The sequence below is a fragment of the Meleagris gallopavo genome, chromosome Z (assembly GCF_905368555.1).
Source record: "Meleagris gallopavo chromosome Z, MGAL_WU_HG_1.1, whole genome shotgun sequence".
Lineage (NCBI taxonomy): Eukaryota > Metazoa > Chordata > Aves > Galliformes > Phasianidae > Meleagris > Meleagris gallopavo.
The window spans coordinates 44,219,161-44,239,107 of record NC_139435.1 but is presented as its reverse complement, the minus strand read 5'-3'; the positions used below and the strand labels follow the sequence as shown (position 1 = coordinate 44,239,107).

At 40.3% G+C, this 19,947-nt stretch overlaps 1 protein-coding gene across 2 annotated transcripts; it reads left to right on the top strand.

Annotated features, from left to right (window-relative positions):
* The first annotated feature begins 3,655 nt into the window (after positions 1-3,655).
* Positions 3,656-17,629, top strand: NFIL3 (nuclear factor, interleukin 3 regulated). Of its 2 annotated transcripts, none has more exons than XM_085213266.1 (2): positions 3,656-3,797; positions 13,687-17,629. In XM_085213266.1, exon 2 carries the CDS (start codon positions 13,883-13,885, stop codon positions 15,254-15,256), a length of 1,374 nt encoding a protein of 457 aa, XP_085069392.1. In that variant the 5' UTR covers positions 3,656-3,797; positions 13,687-13,882; the 3' UTR covers positions 15,257-17,629. The 2 variants fall into 2 exon arrangements, with proteins under 2 accessions (XP_085069392.1, XP_010724161.1); XM_010725859.4 differs by lacking the exon at positions 3,656-3,797 and adding an exon at positions 5,062-5,206.
* The last annotated feature ends 2,318 nt before the right edge of the window (positions 17,630-19,947 follow it).

Here is a 19,947-nt window from a genome sequence, read left to right as displayed (position 1 = left end):
CTTATTCTTTAAAGTACTTTATTTCTGGCTTAGATCTTTATAAAATCACAGTATAATCTATTCTATAGAACTTTCATAAATACTCATCTTGAGCAGGAAGCCCCGAAGGACTTGGTTAGTATTAAACATTTTTGAGCACATTAAATATAAGAAAAGATTGGTGAATATAATTTGCTCTGATTGCACTGTTATATAATAAAGCACCTATAGCTATAAATAATGTAATGCAAGGAAACACAAGTTGCTATATTTTCAGTAATTCCAGGGTGTGGATATATACATATATATAAAATCATTAAAATATCTTTGGTATGTCATGATCCTTAACAGCATTTCACTTTTATTTCTCTCCAAACTATAAGTTATTTCGATGATTATTTTGTGTTATATATGGACTGTAATAAATGCAAGGGATTATAGCTTTTTCTCTTTAGAGGCACTGGGATTTTTCTGTAGAATTCAGCTGATCTTGAATTTCAGATAATTTCAGACTCAAAGTTTTTATTACAAGAAACTCAAGATGTGTGAACACAAACACATAGAAAGGAGTCAGACAATGTTAAAGACGGCAGACAGTAATTTCTTCTATATATTTCTCAATTACTTCGCAGATGTCCCTTTTTTAGACCCTGCCTGTAGTACTGTTATTCACTATAGGCTCAGCAATACTCATTGAACAAAAATCAGAAATAGTGTTAAGAGGGTTTAAGTCACCTAATAAATACAGATGAATCTAAAGAAGCTGAAGGTAATATTGTGCTGTCCAAAAGCAAGTATAAATCCCACCATCCTTCAGTCAGCTAAGAATTTATCTAAAGAGCTGCATGACCTACTTCGGCCCTCCAGGAGGAAAATCAGCAGAGGTCAGTAATCACAGAAATATTCTCTTTTCAGAGTTATACTGAATGCAGTGGACTCCCTTTGTGCAGAAAGCAATGGCTCTCTATTGTGCAATTCTTTTTCCTGTATCTCAAGAGAGCAGGAGAAATGGTATGTTCAGCCACATCAGCATTCTGCCCTCCACCTCACCTTATTCTCAGGTTTTACCAAGCCCCACAGGAAAGCTGGGAAAGTCAGTGCAGATTTTGGTGCACTGACCAAAACTGACTCTTTTGATTCTTCTTACCTCGACAGAGTAGGAGTAACATGAAATGTAGAAGGTACTCTTGTTATGTATCTGGGAGAAAGATCGTGACTGCCTGTATAGCTGATTATAATTCGTGACAAAAATGTCAGCAAATACACAAGCAAACTCCATCTGGAATATTATTTCCAGGACTGTCCAACTACATAGGAAGGATATTATTGCCTTGGATACCTCTATATTTCAAGAATCTAAATTATGAAGGCAAATTTGAGGCACAGAATTTATTTATTCTAAATACAAAATTTTAAGTTATCAGAAGTATATGCATAGGGTTCACAAAAAAATATTTTGCATTGTAAAAATGGGATGTACTTTTCAATTTTAAAAATTGCCTGAAGCTTTGGGGGTTACTAGTGTTTTTGACATTCCTGCAGATTCTCACCACAGTGTACAAGGGCTTCTCTGAAAGTAATGCCATCTGTTTTATTATGTTGGCCCATGACACAGAGGCGGATGTTGGTGGTATGGCAGTAGAGGTTGAACCTTCCCAGTGATATTTCATTACATCTTGTTGCTGTGTGACAGGTGGCAGCAGAGGGTTAGTCTGACAAAACAGTAATTAACATAAAAGTGCAGATGAAGTAAAGGTATATCACTGAATTCCTCCATGCAGAAAAAAAATGGCACCCACTGACATTCACTGATGTTTTCTGTGCATTTATGGAAAACAAATAGTGGACATGAGCACAGTGGCAGTGGATAGTGCGTGCCAGCAGCAGTGACAGTGGGTCATGTCCACTGGTACAGACTTTTATAAGCATGATACGCATCTCTTGTTTGCTGCTAATGACAGTGCATAGCAAACGGTCATGACTGTATTGAAAAATAGTGTTCAGTAGCTGAGAATTTGCTCTATCAAACAATGCTCTTGTTCTCTTTTTATCTGTTGTAATTTCCTGGGAAATAAATAAGAGGTATTACTTTCAGAACAACCTCATATTAATACAAAAGATATAGGATGAGAAATAACATAGAATCATAGATTCATGGAATGGCTTGGGATGGAAGGACCTTAAAGACCATCCAGTTCTATCCCCATGCACATGCTGCTCAGATTTCTTCGCACAGATGGTCTGTGCTTAAGACTGTAAAGAGGCCACCAATATCTATGAGAAAAAAGTTCATGGCTAATGCTCATTTCTGACACTGACTGCCTTTGTATGGATGTGTGTCCACCTACAAGGGGACATATGGCAAAGAAATGAAGTGCAGATGAATGTGACAGCTGCTCCTCCAGCTTGTGATGCCTCTGCACCCCTTTTCTGCAGCAGTAGGCTCTGCAGGGCTGCCACTGCCAGGGCTCTACGCCCCAGGTACCAGCAATCAGGGAACGGGAGAGAGTCAAAGTGAGCAGAGGTTATTAGACTCTCACAATAAATGTCCTGGGGAGATAGATACAGATAGATACAGATGAATTCGAGGAACTTGGATTTATTGCAGAGGGATGATATGGGTGAGCATGATAAAAGATCAGGGCCAAGATAAACTGAAAAGCATTCAATGAAACTCTGCTGGTTTCTGAATTTGCCTTCTGTGAGAACTGCTTTGATCCAAAGAATGATCTCTGCAGACATACCAGTGCATGATAACAGAAGAACATAACACGTTTGTATTTTTGGTGTGAGTGGTTCATGAAATGAAGTAAGGTATCCTTCCTATTTCGGAACTAGGATTTAATAAACGATTTGTTCTGCTGTCGTGGATGCATGTGAGAGAACACGGAGGGTCACCGCACTGCACCGACGCTCGGGCGAGGCTGGACTGTAGCTCATTCCTGCTCTGAGGAAAGGACGGCCGCGACCCGCGTGGGGCTGCACAGCTCCGTGTGCCGCTTCCCCTTTTGTTGCCACTTTCGTGAGCGGGCGAGCCGTGTCACGCCGCGGGGCAACGGCACCAGGCAGGGCGCGGGGTGCACGGCTCGAGGACTGCCGCTGTTACAGTGACACGGCCGCGCCGCTGCCCGCGCCGCCGGTTTGTTTTTGTACAAGGTACCATCTCGTTAAGCCACACACGACGGAAAGGCGACCTGCCATTCCCTGCCCGGACAAGGGACTGCACCCCGACCTCTGCACCAGCGGCCCGGGATGCGGCCGAGCCTCTCGCCGACGAACACGGACTCCCCAAGAAACCCCCCAGCAGCCTCTGCCGCAGCCCGGCCGCCAGACCCATCGCAGGGGCGGAGCCGCGGGACTAGCGCCCCCCCGATCGCCGCACGCCTGGTTACGTAAGCGCCAGCACTCGTCGCACCACCCCCAATCCCGCCGGCCGTTATGCAATCGCCAGCACACAGACCTACTGTACCACGCCCGCCCCTTGCTCCGCCTCGCCCCACCTCCGCCCGCCTCCATTGGCCGTCTCCCGGCGGCGCCAGTTGCCGATTGGGGCGCGGCGGCCGCCAGTCACGGTGCGGCGCGGCTGGCATGCGGGCTGCGCGCTCCGTGCCGCGCAGCTCTGACCTACTAACACACATCCCTCCGCGCCGCCGTGGCCGCTGCACGCTCTCGCTCGTCTCGCGTACGGGCAAGCGGGGCGACGCTGCCCGGGGCACAGCGCGGCACAGCGCGGCACAGCGTAGCGTTCTCGCCTCGCCTCGCCTCGCCTCGCCTCGCCTTGCCTCGCCGGATGGTTGGCGCCCCGTCGAGCATTCAAGGTAGGAAGGCGCGGCGGGTACAGACGTGCGCGGGGCGAGGCGTTGCGTTGCTTTGCGACTGGCGGCGCCCTCCCGCAACCGCGCTTCGTCCGGGTCCGTAGCGGCCGTTACATAACGCACCTCGCGCCTACGGCCGCCGCCGGAACGCTCCGCTGAGAGTTCCAGCGCTGCGCCCTCCGCGTCTGCGGGGTCGGCCTTCTGTGCCCAGGGCAGGACGCGCCACTGGGCGGGGTGCAGGCGGAATGCCGCGGCGCGAGCGGTTCCGTCACCGCTGTCGCAGTATTCCCGGTGCCGCGGGACGGACCGCATCGTAGTTCCTGGAAATGTAGCATTATGTAACGCGGGGCCGCTGGCGGCGGGCCGGGCGCGGCGGGGGATCCGCCTCGCTACGAAGTGACCGGGGCTGCCGCGCCGTGCCCGTCGCAGGGTCCGCCCCGGTACGTTTAGTCTCCGCGGTCTGGCAGCGGCACTCGATGCGCTTTTGCATCCCGGCTGTGAGCCTCGCGCCCGCGGAGCCGCTCCGGTCGAGAGGTACCGGTGGGAGGCTCTCCGCCGGGCGCCGCGCGGTGCCCCGGTTTCGGCTCTCGGTCGCCGTTCCTCGAAAAAGAGACCATCTCTGTGAGGACGGCCGTGCCGCGAAGCTGTCACCGCGCCGAGCGGCAGCGGGACGGCGCCCCACGGCCAGCGGCGCAGCACAGCCCCGCCCCGCCCCACGGTGCACAAGTAGGTCAGTATGACAGCCTCAGCGGCGGCGGGCAGCGCGGCCGCCGGGGGCGCCGCCGCCCCAGTCCCGCTCCCCGCGAGGCCGCCGCGTCCCTTATCCGCGAGGCCGTTGGCGGCCGTTGGCTGCGGCCTGGCGGGGGCCGGCAGGCGCCCCGCGGCAGCGGATGAGGGCTGGGGGCGCTGCCGCTTCCCCCTACCCCGCAGCCCTTTGTTCTGGGCCGAAGAGGGTGGGGGGCGGCGGCGGCAGCGCGGGGCCGCGCGGAGGGAACGAGCCGGGCCGGGCCGCCTTTGTGGCCGCCGCGTCTCGCAGCGTGGCTCCGAAAGCGCCGGGCGGCACGGCCCGGAGCTCGTTGTGTCCGGGCTGCGGCGGCAGACAAAGGGCCCGTGCTCAGCGGTGCATAGTGCCTGCGGGCGAGACACAGCCCCATCGCCATCCCCATGTTTTCGGCGTTCTCCTTACGTAACAAGCGAGTCAAAAATGGCTATTGCCCAATGGTGCTGTTTTGCCAAGTCACTTCGGTACTCCGTGGCACAGCGCTGCTCTGGGGTCAGGCCGTGCTTCGTGCTTTCCGGGAGCAATCCTGCGAGCGCTGCCTTAAGCGTTTGGCAGTTTTTTTATGTGTGTCCGTAAAGATCCTCCAACCAGAGAGAACTAGAATCACTCTTCGTGACCAGGACCTCTAAAGGTAATGTTAGCACTGCAAACACTTGCACTGTGTTTCATAGTAATTGCTGTAGATAGCAACAGTGAAGTATTCAAAAGTATTCAGTAAGTGCAGTAGTGTCAATAACATGCAAACTTTTCTGTCGCTTGCTGCTTGGTTGTGGGGGTCAAGTTCAGCTCTGATGGCAAACCCCTGCAGTTCTGTTAAGAGCAACAAGCAGTCTGATTTTTTTTCCTTGTTTTTTTTTTTTGAGTTGAATGCTTGTTCTCAGCTGCATTGTGCTCGCTCCTGTGTGCGTAACCTACTTTGAGTCATTTTTGCCCTCCTCGGTAATTAATTCAATTCAGGGGGCAGTTTAAAACAGTGCTGTTCAGGGGCCAGTTTAAAACAAAACATCACTTTTACACTCCTTGTTCAATCAAAATGTTGACTTTGATAAGAAATGTGAATGACTAAGGTTTTGAGCTGTGACCTACCAACCCAGTTTAAGCCAACAAGCTTAAGGATTACTGAATAAAAGATCCTCAATATCACTGGCACTAAAAGATAACACTTCGTCACATAAATATGTCTATAACATGAGAGTTTTTGAAGTGCTAAACCTCTTTACAACGCTCTACCTTTCCATTTTTATTTCTATTTTTGACTCAATCTGTAGGGGACTCTTATTTATCCTTATCTATCCAGCTTTGAGGGTTTGACTTTGGAGCTTCATGTTTCTGCTGCTGCTGTTGTTGTTGTAGTATTTTTTATTTTTTATTTTTTTTGGTAAAAAGAACAGATATGGAAAGTGTCAAAAACCTTAGAACCTTCCCATAAGCAATATGAACTTACTTAACTCTCCACACCTAACCTTTTCCTAAGGAAGAATGATGTTTCTTATGCTTGAGCAGAAGTTTGTTAAGTGTACAGACATTGTGTATGGCAATGCAAGTAGTGCACAGCCTGCAAAAGATACCAGTACCATGCTGGTTGTTTTTCTTTTTTTTTTTTCCAAATCTTTATCGTGAAATAAAAATCAGAAATAAACCTTTAGCTCATTTTAAATTGACTTATTTTAGCAGATAGTTATGCAAACTATGTTTATGCAATAGGTTTTTTTTCCAGACAGTAATCTTCCTGTTATAACATCACTATGATGCAATAACCTGAACAATAAAATTCTCTGTTTGTGTCTTATTACACACTGTTAAGCAATGTATCTGACTCATCAGCTTAATTGACTCTTCTAGGTGACCTTGCCATGATCATTACAGCCAGTTATGAGATACAAATGTGCTTAGGATACGTAATATAAAAAATATGCAAATAGATGGCCAATTGCTACAGTTTGCTCTGAGACAAAATGTCAGATGATTTCAGTTACAGTATTTTACAGCGTATGGAGGAAAAAAAAAATTTAAATTAGGGTGTGTAACTATCTAATACCAATAACAAGCATGACTGTCAAAAATAGGATTGCATAACCAAGGATATACTTGGGCTTGATTCAAAATGTGATGGAAGCAACATTCTTAAAAACTTCTTATATTGAGAGGTAGAGCTGAAGTGAATTATGATTGCCCTCCTTAGAAATCCTGTTGTTTTCTTTTTTCCTTATTCAACTGTAGAATTTAATTTCATATTTTGATGCTGAATCTGGTAACAGATAACACACAAACCTGTCCTATAGAAAGGCTCATTTAAGAACTTTTTTCATTTTTTGAGTTGTTCTATCTTGGTGTAATTTTCAATTTTCTCCTAATATACTTGAATAGTTACCAGTTTTACCAGTTTTTACCACAGAGATAGGTTAACTGCAGTGAAGCATGTGTCAGTGCAGCAAGAACTTCTCTAGGGAGTGGTGCATAACTAAAAAGAGCTCGGTGCATGTGGTGGTGCTCTTCAAATCTGGCCTGTCTTGTGGCATTGGAGCTCTGAAGGTTGCTATTTCTGTTTCGTTTGCAGTAAGTGGTAGTCGGTGTTTTACAGATTGTGTTTATTTCATGTTTGCACTTCAGTTATATAGCATGATACATGTTTAGAGTACCTGCTGGGATTAATTGACATAATTCTGCTGCTTTTAAGTAGCACTATAATAAATTTAGGTCAGCCAAAGGTCTGACCCATGCTTGGCATTTTAAGAACACAGTTCAATTGAAAAGAGCCATTTATTACCAGAATAATTAACAAGTGATTTTATATTTTTTAATGGTCCTTAATTAGGGGAACATAGTTCTTATTCCCAGAGCACTGTTACTGTTAAGTGATTGCTTTGCGCAGTGTAGTTTTTCCTACATCACATTGCTGTTGAAATGAGGAGAAATGTACTGTTACATCAATTCCTGCTGTTTCTATTGGGATTCTAGTGAAATTTTGGGAAGTAATATGATAGTAATGGAACAGGCTGCCCAGGGGGGTTGTGGAGTCTCCTTCTCTGGAGATATTCAAGTCTCGCCTGGACGCCTACCTGTGCGACCTGGTGTAGGGAACCTGCTTTGGCAGGGGGGTTGGTCTCGATTTCTAGAGGTCCCTTCCAACCCCTACAATTCTGTGATTCTGTGATAGTTAAATAAAGTGACATGATTTATATACACATATATACACCATATAGTATGTAAGTATAATTAAATATTTACATGAGTAGTACATGCATTTCTCAGTTTTAATTTTTCTCCTGACACTGAGTAGCATTCTTAGAAGTTGTTCCCCACACCCTATCCCTGCTTAAACAAGGGCAGCTAGTTCGGGGAAAAAAAGTTAAGCAGGTCTGGTACAATCATACAGTCTTCCTAAGAATATGTGAATCAGTATTGCACCTATTAACCTTGATTGACCTTTCTGACAAACTGCTACCTTTTAACATATGATTTGTCCCTCCAAAATAGTTTATTTTATTTGCACAATTTGTGTGATTTACCTTTGCGAAGCAAGCTCTATCTGAATGAATGAGTTTGTAATTATTAAGATAAACAGCAGCTTAAATAGCTATTGTAAAACAAAAAAATCTCTTGTGAAAAATTACGTATGACAATGAATTTATGGGTGCAGATTGGAGGTGGGTAATACAAAAATGCAGTACTGTTTTTGATTATATTATGAGCTTAGTCATTTTTTAAAGATGTGATTGAAAAATGTCATAATAAAAGAATGATTCTTGATGTTTCCATGGATTACGTTATTTAGACATGTACCATTACTTTCAATGAGCAAATCAACATTTTAGCAAAAATAGGTCATCTTGTACAAAGCTATCATCATCAGTGCTCCACTGACCTAATTACATGTTGATCCTGGAACCGTAAGCTCTTAAGATGTCCATGAAGTTCTAAGAAAAGGGAGCTCTGTGCAGGAGCAGTAGTCCTGTATTGCTCCTTGCTGTTGTAATGGATTCGTGGTCTATATGAATGTAACTATGTAATAGCAATAATTGGTGATAACATCCATATTGCTAATGCTTTTCCCTTCTGTGATGTTGGGTAACTTGTCCGTTACAGCATAAATTGCATTTTCTATTTTTTTAGAGAGCTTGAACTTAATTTGTTCTAAACTGCCTGGACCTTCTTGCCCAATAACTCATCCTAGGGACAGGATCACTCACTATTCCAGTGGAGGCAGCATTAAAGCTTTTCTTAAATAGGAACATAATCTTACAGACAAGACAAGGTGTGTTGAACAATATCACTGGAGATTGGAATTGGATTTGGGGGTTGTGTCTTCAGCTGGAGAGTATTTCCAAATTATTCTAAGCCTGACAGATGTAGAGAAACCTGTGGCTTAGTTTTTGTCTGGGAAAACCAGTAGTTGTAGAGTGGCTCACAGTAGAGGTTGAGTGGTTCCAAAGTGTTTAAGCGGTGTTAAAATATGTATTCGCTACTAAAACTTACAAACACACTTTGTCTCCTGTGTGAGCAATGTGGATGATTATCTTTCTTGTACCATGTAGAAGTCTTTAGATAGTTAGCAAATGTTTCTAAAACATTTGGGAGATGACAGTATGAAGTGTGTTCTTCAGTTTTTCAAAGTTTAGAGTACAATCTGGCATTTTGCTACTTGTGAGTGGGTTCTACACTAGCTTTTCTGATATGTAGACATGTTTTCAAAATAAATAACCTGTGACAGAATGACAGAAGAATAGCTCACAAGACCTATGCAAAATGTGGGAAACAGCAACTAAAAGCATGCACAGTCATTTATTAGTGTGAGCTTTTAATGTATTTTTAATGTATTTCTGCACTTTGCCATATAGTGGATAGAAATAAAGTCGTGGTTCTTTTTTAAAATATGAAGCTATATTTAAACTTTTTTTTCCTGTCTTGAAGGATTGTGGGATGCATTTGGCCACACAAAAGTGAAGTTTGTTTGACAGCAATCAATTGTTAGAAATAGTATTTAATTTTACTTGATAAGTCTATCAGAAGAATAAAATTAGTTTTCTTATTCCGGGATCTGTTTTGAAATATATGCTTGGAGAGAACATGAATTATTTTGATAAATACGAATAGTATTTTGATAAATGCGGATAAGTTACCACACAGAGTGACACGCAGTTACTCTGTGACATAATTTAAATATATGTGTGGAGATCTGTGTACATTCTCAAGAGCAGAACTGACTTGCGTAATTACATTACACGACATAGAGAAGCCAGATTGTGAACCTGTCCTTCAACCTTTTGAAATATTTCAGATATTACAACGTGAACACAGAAATCCCTAGGATCAGATCCTTAATGTACTATTTTGACTCAATCAGATCACTTAATTTATGTGCAGATCTCAAGAAATATTTTTCATGATTTCTATATGCATAATTTTTTGCTTCAGTACTATGAGTTCTGTAAAACAATCTCATTAATGCTTGGAACTGGGATTGTATCCTGCTTCTATTCAAGCCAATGGTGTAATTGCTGTGGGAGCAAGACTGGGTCTGTAGTTAATAGGGTTGAGTGTTATTGCATTGTTGAATTGGCTCTCAATGTCATTAACATCAACCAAGTGGAAAAAAAAAAAAATCAACAGTGACTAATGTAAGGCAGTGTTAAATGTTGGTTTTATAATAGTTTATGAGGGAGTAATAAAACAATTGAAAAATTAATCCTAAGGGAAAATATTGGAATTTGAAATATAGTCAGAGGAATAATTGCAGCTCATTAATTCATGTATAAGTATTGCCTTTTCCAGTGGAATAATAAAATGCAAGTGAAATGAAATGGTAGTTTTTATTGAAGGTGCTTTGCCATTGTCATCAGATGGAATTTACTTTGTTTACAAACTTAGTATTGGTCTGATCTACATGGAGAGGTATTAAAAAAACCAAAAAACAAACAAACAAAAAAAAACAGGAACTCTTACTCCTGCTTGTAAAGCAGCAAGTCCAGTTATTGTGATATAAGAGCTCAAGTAAAAAGTGGAAATCACTAAATAAAGATTTATAGTAGTTTTGCTAGTTCACAGAAGTAATGGCATTAGAAGGAACTACATAAATAGCAATGTATGCTGTCAGTATGACTGTCACTGGGTTACACTTCTGTCTTTCACAGCCTTACTGATGGACTCTGGCTGGAAAAAAATATTGGCTAGAGCACAAAAAATACTGTTTTGATGCATAGATATATATGTAAATACATGCATAGGTGTAAACTTGCATACAGTCTGCATTCTGTCAATTTGTGACAGGAACAATGTATCTGGGAGGGGGACTGGCCGAAATAGGAGTTAATCAGTGCTAAATTGAGGAAATTGTTTGCTAGAATGGCCCAAACCATAGAGGCCATGTGAATTGAAGGATGCAAACTCTGTGCTTTTAGGTTTTAAGTGCGGCTCAGTGCCAGCATTGAGATTGTTTGAACGTGTCGTTGAATTTTTACTGATACACATACAGAATTGTATTAGTGGCAAATTATGTCATTAGTCTACATTCATTTGGAATAACAACAAACTTTTTGCTAATTATTTTTATCCATTGCTTTCAGTTCTTGTATTTTCCCTATATCATAGTGTTTGATAAACTTTGAGCTGGGAACTACACAGCCATGGGTTTTATCTTAGGACAGTCATGTTTAAGATTTCTACAGAGTGGAAGTGCAAGATTGGAGTATAAAAGGGGAAAAAAACACGTTTCTATTGAAGAGAAGATGTGTAGCATCATTCTTCCAGAAATAAGGATAAACCCTATGTTTTATAAGTACTTCCTTGCCACTGTTACTGTTTCAACTAAGTGTAGATGTTCCAGGGTATCTTGTAGCTGTGTTCTATACATAGAAAATAATGGCTCTCAAGTACTGTAAAATTCAGTTGGTTTCCTGCATTGGTAAGACCTTGAAATTCCAGAGTAGTAGTTTTTAACACTTTTAGCCTTGATAAAAGTTGATTGAGTTTCATATTAAGAGACAGGTGGTGATTTCTTAGGTACTCAGTATATGTTAAACTGCATATACTTCTATGTTGTAGAAGGTGGATGCATTTCCAAAGAAGTCTGTACGTTGTTTATAGCGCAGGTGAATAAGACTGATGATTAAGTATGACTATGGATCAGTAGCTGTGCATTCCCAATGCTGTGGGATAATGAAATTAAATCTCAGTATTTTTCTCCATGTTTTGTAAAACCACCTTACACAATATGAATATTTTACAAGAAATTCTGGTGACCTGTCTTATTTTATTTCTACTTTCTAATGTCCATGCATTATATATGTATATATATGGAATAAGTTACACAACATAGCACATTTGTGTTTATATATATATATATTTATATATATAAAACAATAGCAACATTTTATATTTATATAAAACAGATGTTTCTACATTGTGGAGCTTTTTTTTTTTTTAAACCTGATCCAACTGCTATTTAACTTGACAGAAATTTCCTTTTGACACCAGTTAAAAGTTTGGATCAGGATCTAGCTATGTAATTACTTTTTGTTTTACAAATACAGAAATTCATGTTGCTGCTCTTGCACTGAAGCGTTAGACAATGACTTTGATGTGGCTGGCTTCTAACTCTATTTTCCATTAAGTCTGTATTATTGAAAACAAATACTTACATGTCAGTAATTAACTATGGATTTTAGGAAATTGTACTTAGCTGTTCTATTAAATGTGCTGATTTTTTTGTGACAGAAGAGTTGTCGTGCTTTAATGGAACAGAACTCAGCTTGAAACCTGAGTCTTTATGACCCTGCTTTATTGTTATTACATCATTCACTTCTCTTTGCTTTCTGGAAAAGAGAAACTGGCAGAATAGGATTAATTAATTCTTTTGTAACTTTCCAAACTGATAATACTGAAATTAGTATCAATAGCAATTATAAAAATATTTCTGATAAATAGTGATACTAATTTCAAGTTGCTTATCTGTTATTGTACAGGCAAGAATCAGTGCTGACGCAATAGTAAGTGCTATACAAACAATTTGTATGCTACATTCATTTTACCAGGAGCATGACTGACTGGAAAATGAGATAGTGAGAAGCTGTATCTCAGGTCAAGATCTAATGATAAAGTATTTTTTGCTTTAAGAGGGACTAAATTTTAAAAGAAGTCATTTAAATGCTGAGTTCGTTTTTAATGATCAGAGTGTTTTAAGCTAAATGTTAAGCTAGTTTTCTTTGCTAGTGGCAAAACTTTTACATCTAAACTTTCACTTCAGTGTAAACACCGCTTTTCAAGGATGCGCGTGCCTCAGAAGTATTAAACTTTACTTTGATATAACAAAACTACTTATCAAATTATGTTAATGTTTATTCTTTAATGTATTTTTCAACACTGGCTTTAATATTTTTTTTGTAAGAGATAAGAAAAAAAAATTACCCAATGCATTTTCTTCATCAGATTTTTTAACAGGCAGATGTCAAAATTTTGTTTGTTTACTTGTTTGAGTCAGTATGATTGATTAAAAAAAAAAAAAGCATGTTAAAACCCCATATATGTGAATAAACATTTGTATTTAGGTATATATATCTGTTCATATTATTTACAGGGTACAAAACCAACCATTACATCTTTAATAGCCTCAATGGATAGTGCTGTGATTTTAAGACAATAGAAAGCACTCCAGTATCTCTAAATCAATTTAAGTTATTTTTTAATCCATGAAGAACTCACATGCAGAGCATTTCTAAGTCAGGCACCACAGCTGTCTTCAGAAGGGATGTTTTAATGTAGAAGAACAGGATACTTTTCAGTGCTGCTCATCAGTGTGCCTAGTGTCTTGCAGTGTTAAGTATTAGAGGTTTAAGTTGGTCAGTGATACCGCAAAATGTTCTGTCATTACATTATGGTAGCATCAAAACCCACTTTTTAAATTGATTTTATTTTTTCCTCTTTGGATCACATTGTATTTGCTTTGGAAGCAAATCTGCTACCTAGGTAGAGTGCAGAGTATTAGTTGCTTCAGCATTGATCCTCCTTCAGGCAACAGCAGGTTTAACAAACATAGTGCTACTATTTTAAAAGTTACTTTTGCGTTCTCCAAACCAGTGGTTTCTAAATAGTAATCAACCTCTCTGCTTTTTCCAGGTTCTCTTTTTTCCCAGAAGATTCCTGTTGGCTCTACCAAAAAATTGGATCTGGGCCCTTTTGTTTGAAACTATGAAACAAACAGAAGAATGTGTGTGGATTTAAAACTATTGTATTTATCAAGTTGTGGAGTGAGAAGTACTGGAGAAATAGCTTGCTCTATTGCTCACTGTAGATCTACTACAAATTGTTTCTGATGCAGCTGAGAAAAATGCAGACCCTTAAAAAGGAACACGGACCTGTTGACACAAGTAGCAACGTGGACAAAATCATGGTACTTAAATCTACTTTAGCAGAAGTGTCTGAAGAGTTGCCTACAAATGAAGATATACTACTTACTGAAGCAAGTAGTGGAAAAAGCAAATCTTCGGCTTGTCGGAGAAAGCGAGAATTCATTCCGGATGAAAAGAAAGATGCTATGTATTGGGAGAAAAGGCGGAAAAATAATGAAGCTGCCAAAAGATCTCGTGAAAAACGACGACTGAATGACCTTGTCTTAGAGAACAAACTAATTGCACTGGGAGAGGAGAATGCCACTTTGAAGGCGGAGCTACTTTCGTTGAAGCTAAAGTTTGGTTTAATTAGTTCTGCAGCCTATGCCCAAGAGATACAGAAACTCAGTAGCTCAACAACTGTGTATTTCCAAGACTATCAAAGTTCCAAACCAAATATTAACTCATTTGTAGATGAACATGAACCATCTGTAGTTGGTAGCAGTTGTATTTCTGTCATTAAGCATTCTCCTCAAAGCTCTATGTCAGATATGTCTGAAATGTCATCAGTAGAGCATGCTCAAGCAAGCTGTATACAAAGCAACTGCAGAAGTCCTGAAAATAAGTTCCAGATTATAAAACAGGAGCCCATGGAATTAGAGAGAGAGCCAAGAGATGACAGAGGTTCATACAAAGCATCCATATATCCAAACTACATGGGAACTACCTTCAACATGTACTCACATTCTCCTCCTCTCTTGCAAGTTAATAGGTCCTCCAGTAATTCCCCTAGAACTTCAGAAACTGATGATGGAGTTGTTGGAAAGTCATCTGATGGAGAAGATGAGCAGCAGGTTCCTAAGGGTCCAATCCATTCTCCAGTTGAACATAAAAATGTTCATGCAACAGTTAAAGTTCCAGAAGTGAATTCTTCTGCTTTGCCTCACAAGCTTCGAATTAAAGCCAAAGCCATGCAAGTTAAAGTGGAAGCGATGGATAATGACTATGATGCCACACAGAAATTGTCATCACCTATTGATATGTCCTCAAAAAGACATTTTGAGCTTGAAAAACATGGTGCACAGAACTTGGTGCATTCTTCTCACACTCCTTTCTCAGTTCAGGTGACAAACATCCAAGACTGGTCACTCAAACCAGAACTCTGGCATCAAAAAGAACTCAATGTAAAAATTCAGAATGGTTGCAAAACTGGAGTTGAAATAAAAGACAATGTCTACAATGTCTCGGAGTCTGAGAACCTGTATTTGAAGCAGGGCATAGCAAACTTGTCTGCAGAGGTTGCTTCACTTAAAAGACTTATAACTACACAACAAATTTCTGCATCAGACTCTGGTTAAATTACTACTGAGTAAAGGCTTATTGTTTAAAAAGATGTCATTTGCAGTAGATAAATGTTTTGTATTATACTGAATTTTCACTGGACCTGTGATGTCATTTCACTGTAATGTTCACATAACATCTGATTGGTGTCTTTTCGTGCACAAATTATAATGAAGACTAGGTTGTGTCATGATCACTATGCCTTGTGTATAGTCAAGTAGCCTGTACAAAGGCTGTATATAGTGAACTTCTTTTGTTGTTCTACTATAAAGTGTGTAAGTTACCAGTTAAAATAAAATATTGGTGACAAACACAGGACATCTACTCTAGTTGATTAAACTTGTAAATAAGTTGTTAATTAAAAAAATGGCTTTTTCTTACACTGTGCTCAACTTCACTTACATGTTTGGTTTTTACAGCTTAACTTAACCAAATTACAGTTTACAACATATGTAAACGTTCTGGCCACTTTTTTCTGTAACAATTTTTTTTTTTTTAGAGGAGAAGTGGATATTTATAAATGAAACATAACAGTTCATAGCCTTAGCCTTCTTTATATTATTTGTTAGTGTAAATTAACCAAAAATCACGTGAAATCTAACACATTAATTCTAAAAGCAACAACTTTTTTTTCACCTCCTTTCTCAAATGAGAATATTTTGAATGGTTTATTGTGACAAACCGTTTTTTTCAATATTATAATGATGTTTTAGATGATATTAGCTATATTGTATTTGTGCATCTTTTAAGTTCTTCAAAGCCTTGCACTAATAAAATTGGATGCCACCATCTTTGTCAGAGGGTTGTTTGTGTGTGCAGGGAGTGCAGGCATGGAAAGGAATATGCACAGATGCTTTTACAGAGCTTTGTCCCTCTTGCATTCCATGGTTCTTTTTACAACAGAGCATTTTTACAATGTTCACGTGAAGGATAGGATTTCTGGATCTGTGGACTCTGTGCTCTATTAGGCAAATATCTACACGGGGGCAGGCAGGCAGTAGCAGAATCATTAGAAGATCATTTGCTATTGTAGATCCATTGTGGGATATAATGCAAGAGTTAAATGAAACTTGCAACCAATTTGGCTTCAGTTTCAATGTCTTAATTGAACTGGAATACCTTGGCTTAGTACAGGGCATTTTGCAATAATTTCTTATGTAAAACAGTACATGGAGAACTGTACAACTCTGATATTAAAGTTTATGCAGATGATGAGTTCTTCTCTTGATGACTTTAATGTTCTTCATCTTTGAGAAGAAACACTGAACCATGGATACTAGAATTGCATTATATATCCTGTGTTTGGCTTTCCAAAGCCTTTACTTACAGATTAAAAGTAAGTTATAAATGCAACATAAATTTGGCAGAAGTGCTTTTCACGCTAATTCCACCTTCTTTTAAAGTACCAATAAATCAGACTAACAAATAAACACTTCCTGAAAAGGCTTTTTACTACTTGCCATGCTGTATAATAGAATCTTACCATACACTTAAAATACTAATTAATAGTAGTGGTTTTTAAATTCATACTTGACTTGAGTGAGAGGAATTTTGTCGATTTTTTGGGGATATGAAAAGGAGACTTGAGTTACTCCTGATAGCTCTGAAGCTTGGTCCAGCAGTCAAGGCAATGGCAAAACTCTCTGATGTCAGCAAGGCCAGGATTTGATGCTGTTATCTTTTAAGATGCTGATGATTCACAGTCATGTTCTGGGTGAACCTTGTCACAGACATCACTGATACTTTTTGAGTTTTTTTGAGCCTTCTAACTGCTGTGCTGTATTTGTGGCATTCAGAGCTGATAAACTGTTATTCTTTTTTCATGCCTTAATAATACAATAGACCCCGTAGTTGGGCTCTGTATGTATTTGGTAATTAACATAGATGACATTTCAATGTTACTGAAAATAAGCTCAGGATTACTGCATGAAATGTAAAAATTTGCATTGAATGATGGGGATATGAAACATGAGGCAGTGGTTGCTACTGGCTCTTTGCTTGCTAAGTATCTTCTGTAAGCAACAACAAAATTCTTTAAGTATTTTGCATATTATTTATCACATGTAATGTGTTCAAAGAGAGGACTTAAAACTCTCAGTGTTGCCATCTGTGTAAGCCTAAATCTTGTTTTTTTTCCATTTCTTGTTACAGTTGTTTGTCATTATGGAAGAATGTTGTCCTCCTTCTAGCTCATTATATATTTTGTGTATCTGTTTTGTGCAATTAATACTTAACAGTAATGATGTAGTTAATTTGTTGAAGGATGTCATTGCAAGAAAGTTATAGCATGGAGCTTAGGAGCACAATCAGATGTTATTTATACACCCTTTATACCTTAGTGTTATGCTTCATTTGAAGAAACAAATAAATAATTTGTCTTTTGTTGAAAACCAGAACTAATAACAACATGGTTTTTTATTACATTCATTGCGTCAGTCCAACGCGTGTTAGCAGGTGTTCTTTCTCTAGTTCTGCAGCTGATGACAGATCTTATACTGAAGTTAACTACTTCTATGGCCAGAATTCAGAGTAGTAGGCATGGACTGAAAGTAGAGCATGGGTGGTACATACAAAGCCAGACTCCTGACTACAGTTTGTCTAGATGAATCTCATCTGAGGCAAGTGTGGTGTAGCTGGCCTACTCATGAAAGCGCTCATCATCTGCACCCATTGTCAGCCTGCTCTTCTTCAGCATGTGGCATCGAGGAAGAGCCGCACTGAGTGGGGGAAGGGAAAGAACACAGTGAGACCCTGGCCTCCAGCTTTCAGGTGGCACTTAGTATTACTCATGAGCAGAGGAACTGGAGAATCAAATGGCTCTGCGCTACTGAGTCAGCCTCTAAGAAAAGGGTATCTTTGGCTGATCTACTAATCACTCCATTGGAAGTCTGAGGGTTTGTTGGAGCATAAAATGGGCTTTACCTAAGTTGGATATAAAGTGGTATCACATCCTGTTAGGTTATAAAAGCTCTTTTAAGCTTAGTGATTAGCTGAGAAAACATAAAAACATGCTGAGAGTGGAATCTTTCCCATGCAAACAATTTTTTAGAAAGCTGAAAAATGACTGTAAAGTATGCCTTCATTTAGGAATATTAGAGAAAATCATGCATGCAAAATGGAAACTCTAGAGAATTATCAGTATGAATTACTTATTTTTGATGCAAACATAGGAACTAATCATGCTAGATAAGTTTGGCTAGTCCTGAATCTTGCCTGTGACAATAATATAAATGTCTTCATTGAAAGTTTTAAAAGCGAATGCTGAATAACTGTTTTTTTTCCTAGTAATATCAGCTGGTGGTTAATCAATACTGTCTGTTATGAGAGTCAGCTCCTCTGTTATATCTGCCTAAATTTTATTAGAAAAAAACACAATATATTCTCATGTTCCACCAGCACCTATATTTTTGTAGGTACAAAGATTAAAGGTGGATGTACGCATACCTACATCAGTCCTATACATTCAGGGTTTTCTGAATCTCTTGAATCTTCTGCCTTCATTAAAAAGAAGGCTGGAGGCCATTGTGCAGATGGAAAACTATGATATAATCACCATCATGGCAGTGTGGTGGGATGACCCAAGCGGCTGGAGTGCTGTGACTACCAACTTTTCAAAAAGGCAGGAAGGGCGGTGGTGTGGCCCTCTGTTAAGAAAAAATGTGAATGTCTGGAAAGTAATGATGTTGATGATAGAGTTAAGAGCTTATGGGTCAGAATCAAAAGGAAGGCCAATAAGACTGACATTATTCTGGGAGTCTGCTACAGGCCACCCAACCAGGATAAAGAGGTGGGTAAGATACTTTAATAGACAGTTGGGTGAGGTCTCATGGTCTCTACCCTTTGTTCTCTCAGGGGACTTCAACTTCCCAAACATCTGCTGGATTTATAATACAGCAGAAAGAGGACAGTCTTGGAGGTTCCTTGGAGTGTATGGGGGATAACTTCCTGACAGAGATGGTGAGGGAGCAAACAAGAGGAAGCAAAATCCTGGACCTGCGGCTTCTTAACAGAGAAGATCTTATTGGGGATGTAAATGTTGGAGGATGTCTGTGGCAAAGTGATCATGAAATTATACATTTTTTAATCCCTGTTAAAGCAGAACTGCCACCTTGGACTTCTGGAGGGCACACTTTGGTCTCTTTCAGACCATAGTTGAGAGACTCCCTTGGGAGGTAGTTCTAGAGGGCTTGGGAGCCCAGGAAGGCTGGGAATACTTGAAGGAAGTAATTTTAAAGGTGCAAGAGCTGACCATCCCCAAGTCATGAGAGATGAGCTGATAGGGAAGGAGACTGGTCTGGCTGAATAGAGAGCTTTGGCTGGAATTCAGGAATAAAAGGAAAGTTTACGTTCTTATGGAGAGGGGGCAAGCAACTGGTGAGGATTACAAACATGCAGTAAAGCTTTGCAGGGAGAAAATTAGTAAGGCCGAAGCTCAACTGAACTTGATCACTAAGGTGAAAGACAACAATAAATATTTCTAGAAATATTAACAGCAAGAGGAAGGCTAGAGAGAATCTTGATACCTTGTTGGACGCAGAGGGGAACACGATGACCAAGGATCAGGATAAGGCTGAGGTACTTCGTAGAATCATAGAATTGTTCAGGTTGGAAAAGACCTATAAGATCATCAAATCCAACCACAGCCTAACCATACTACCCTAACAATCCTCTGCCAAATCATGTCCCTGAGCACAGCGTCCAAATGGTT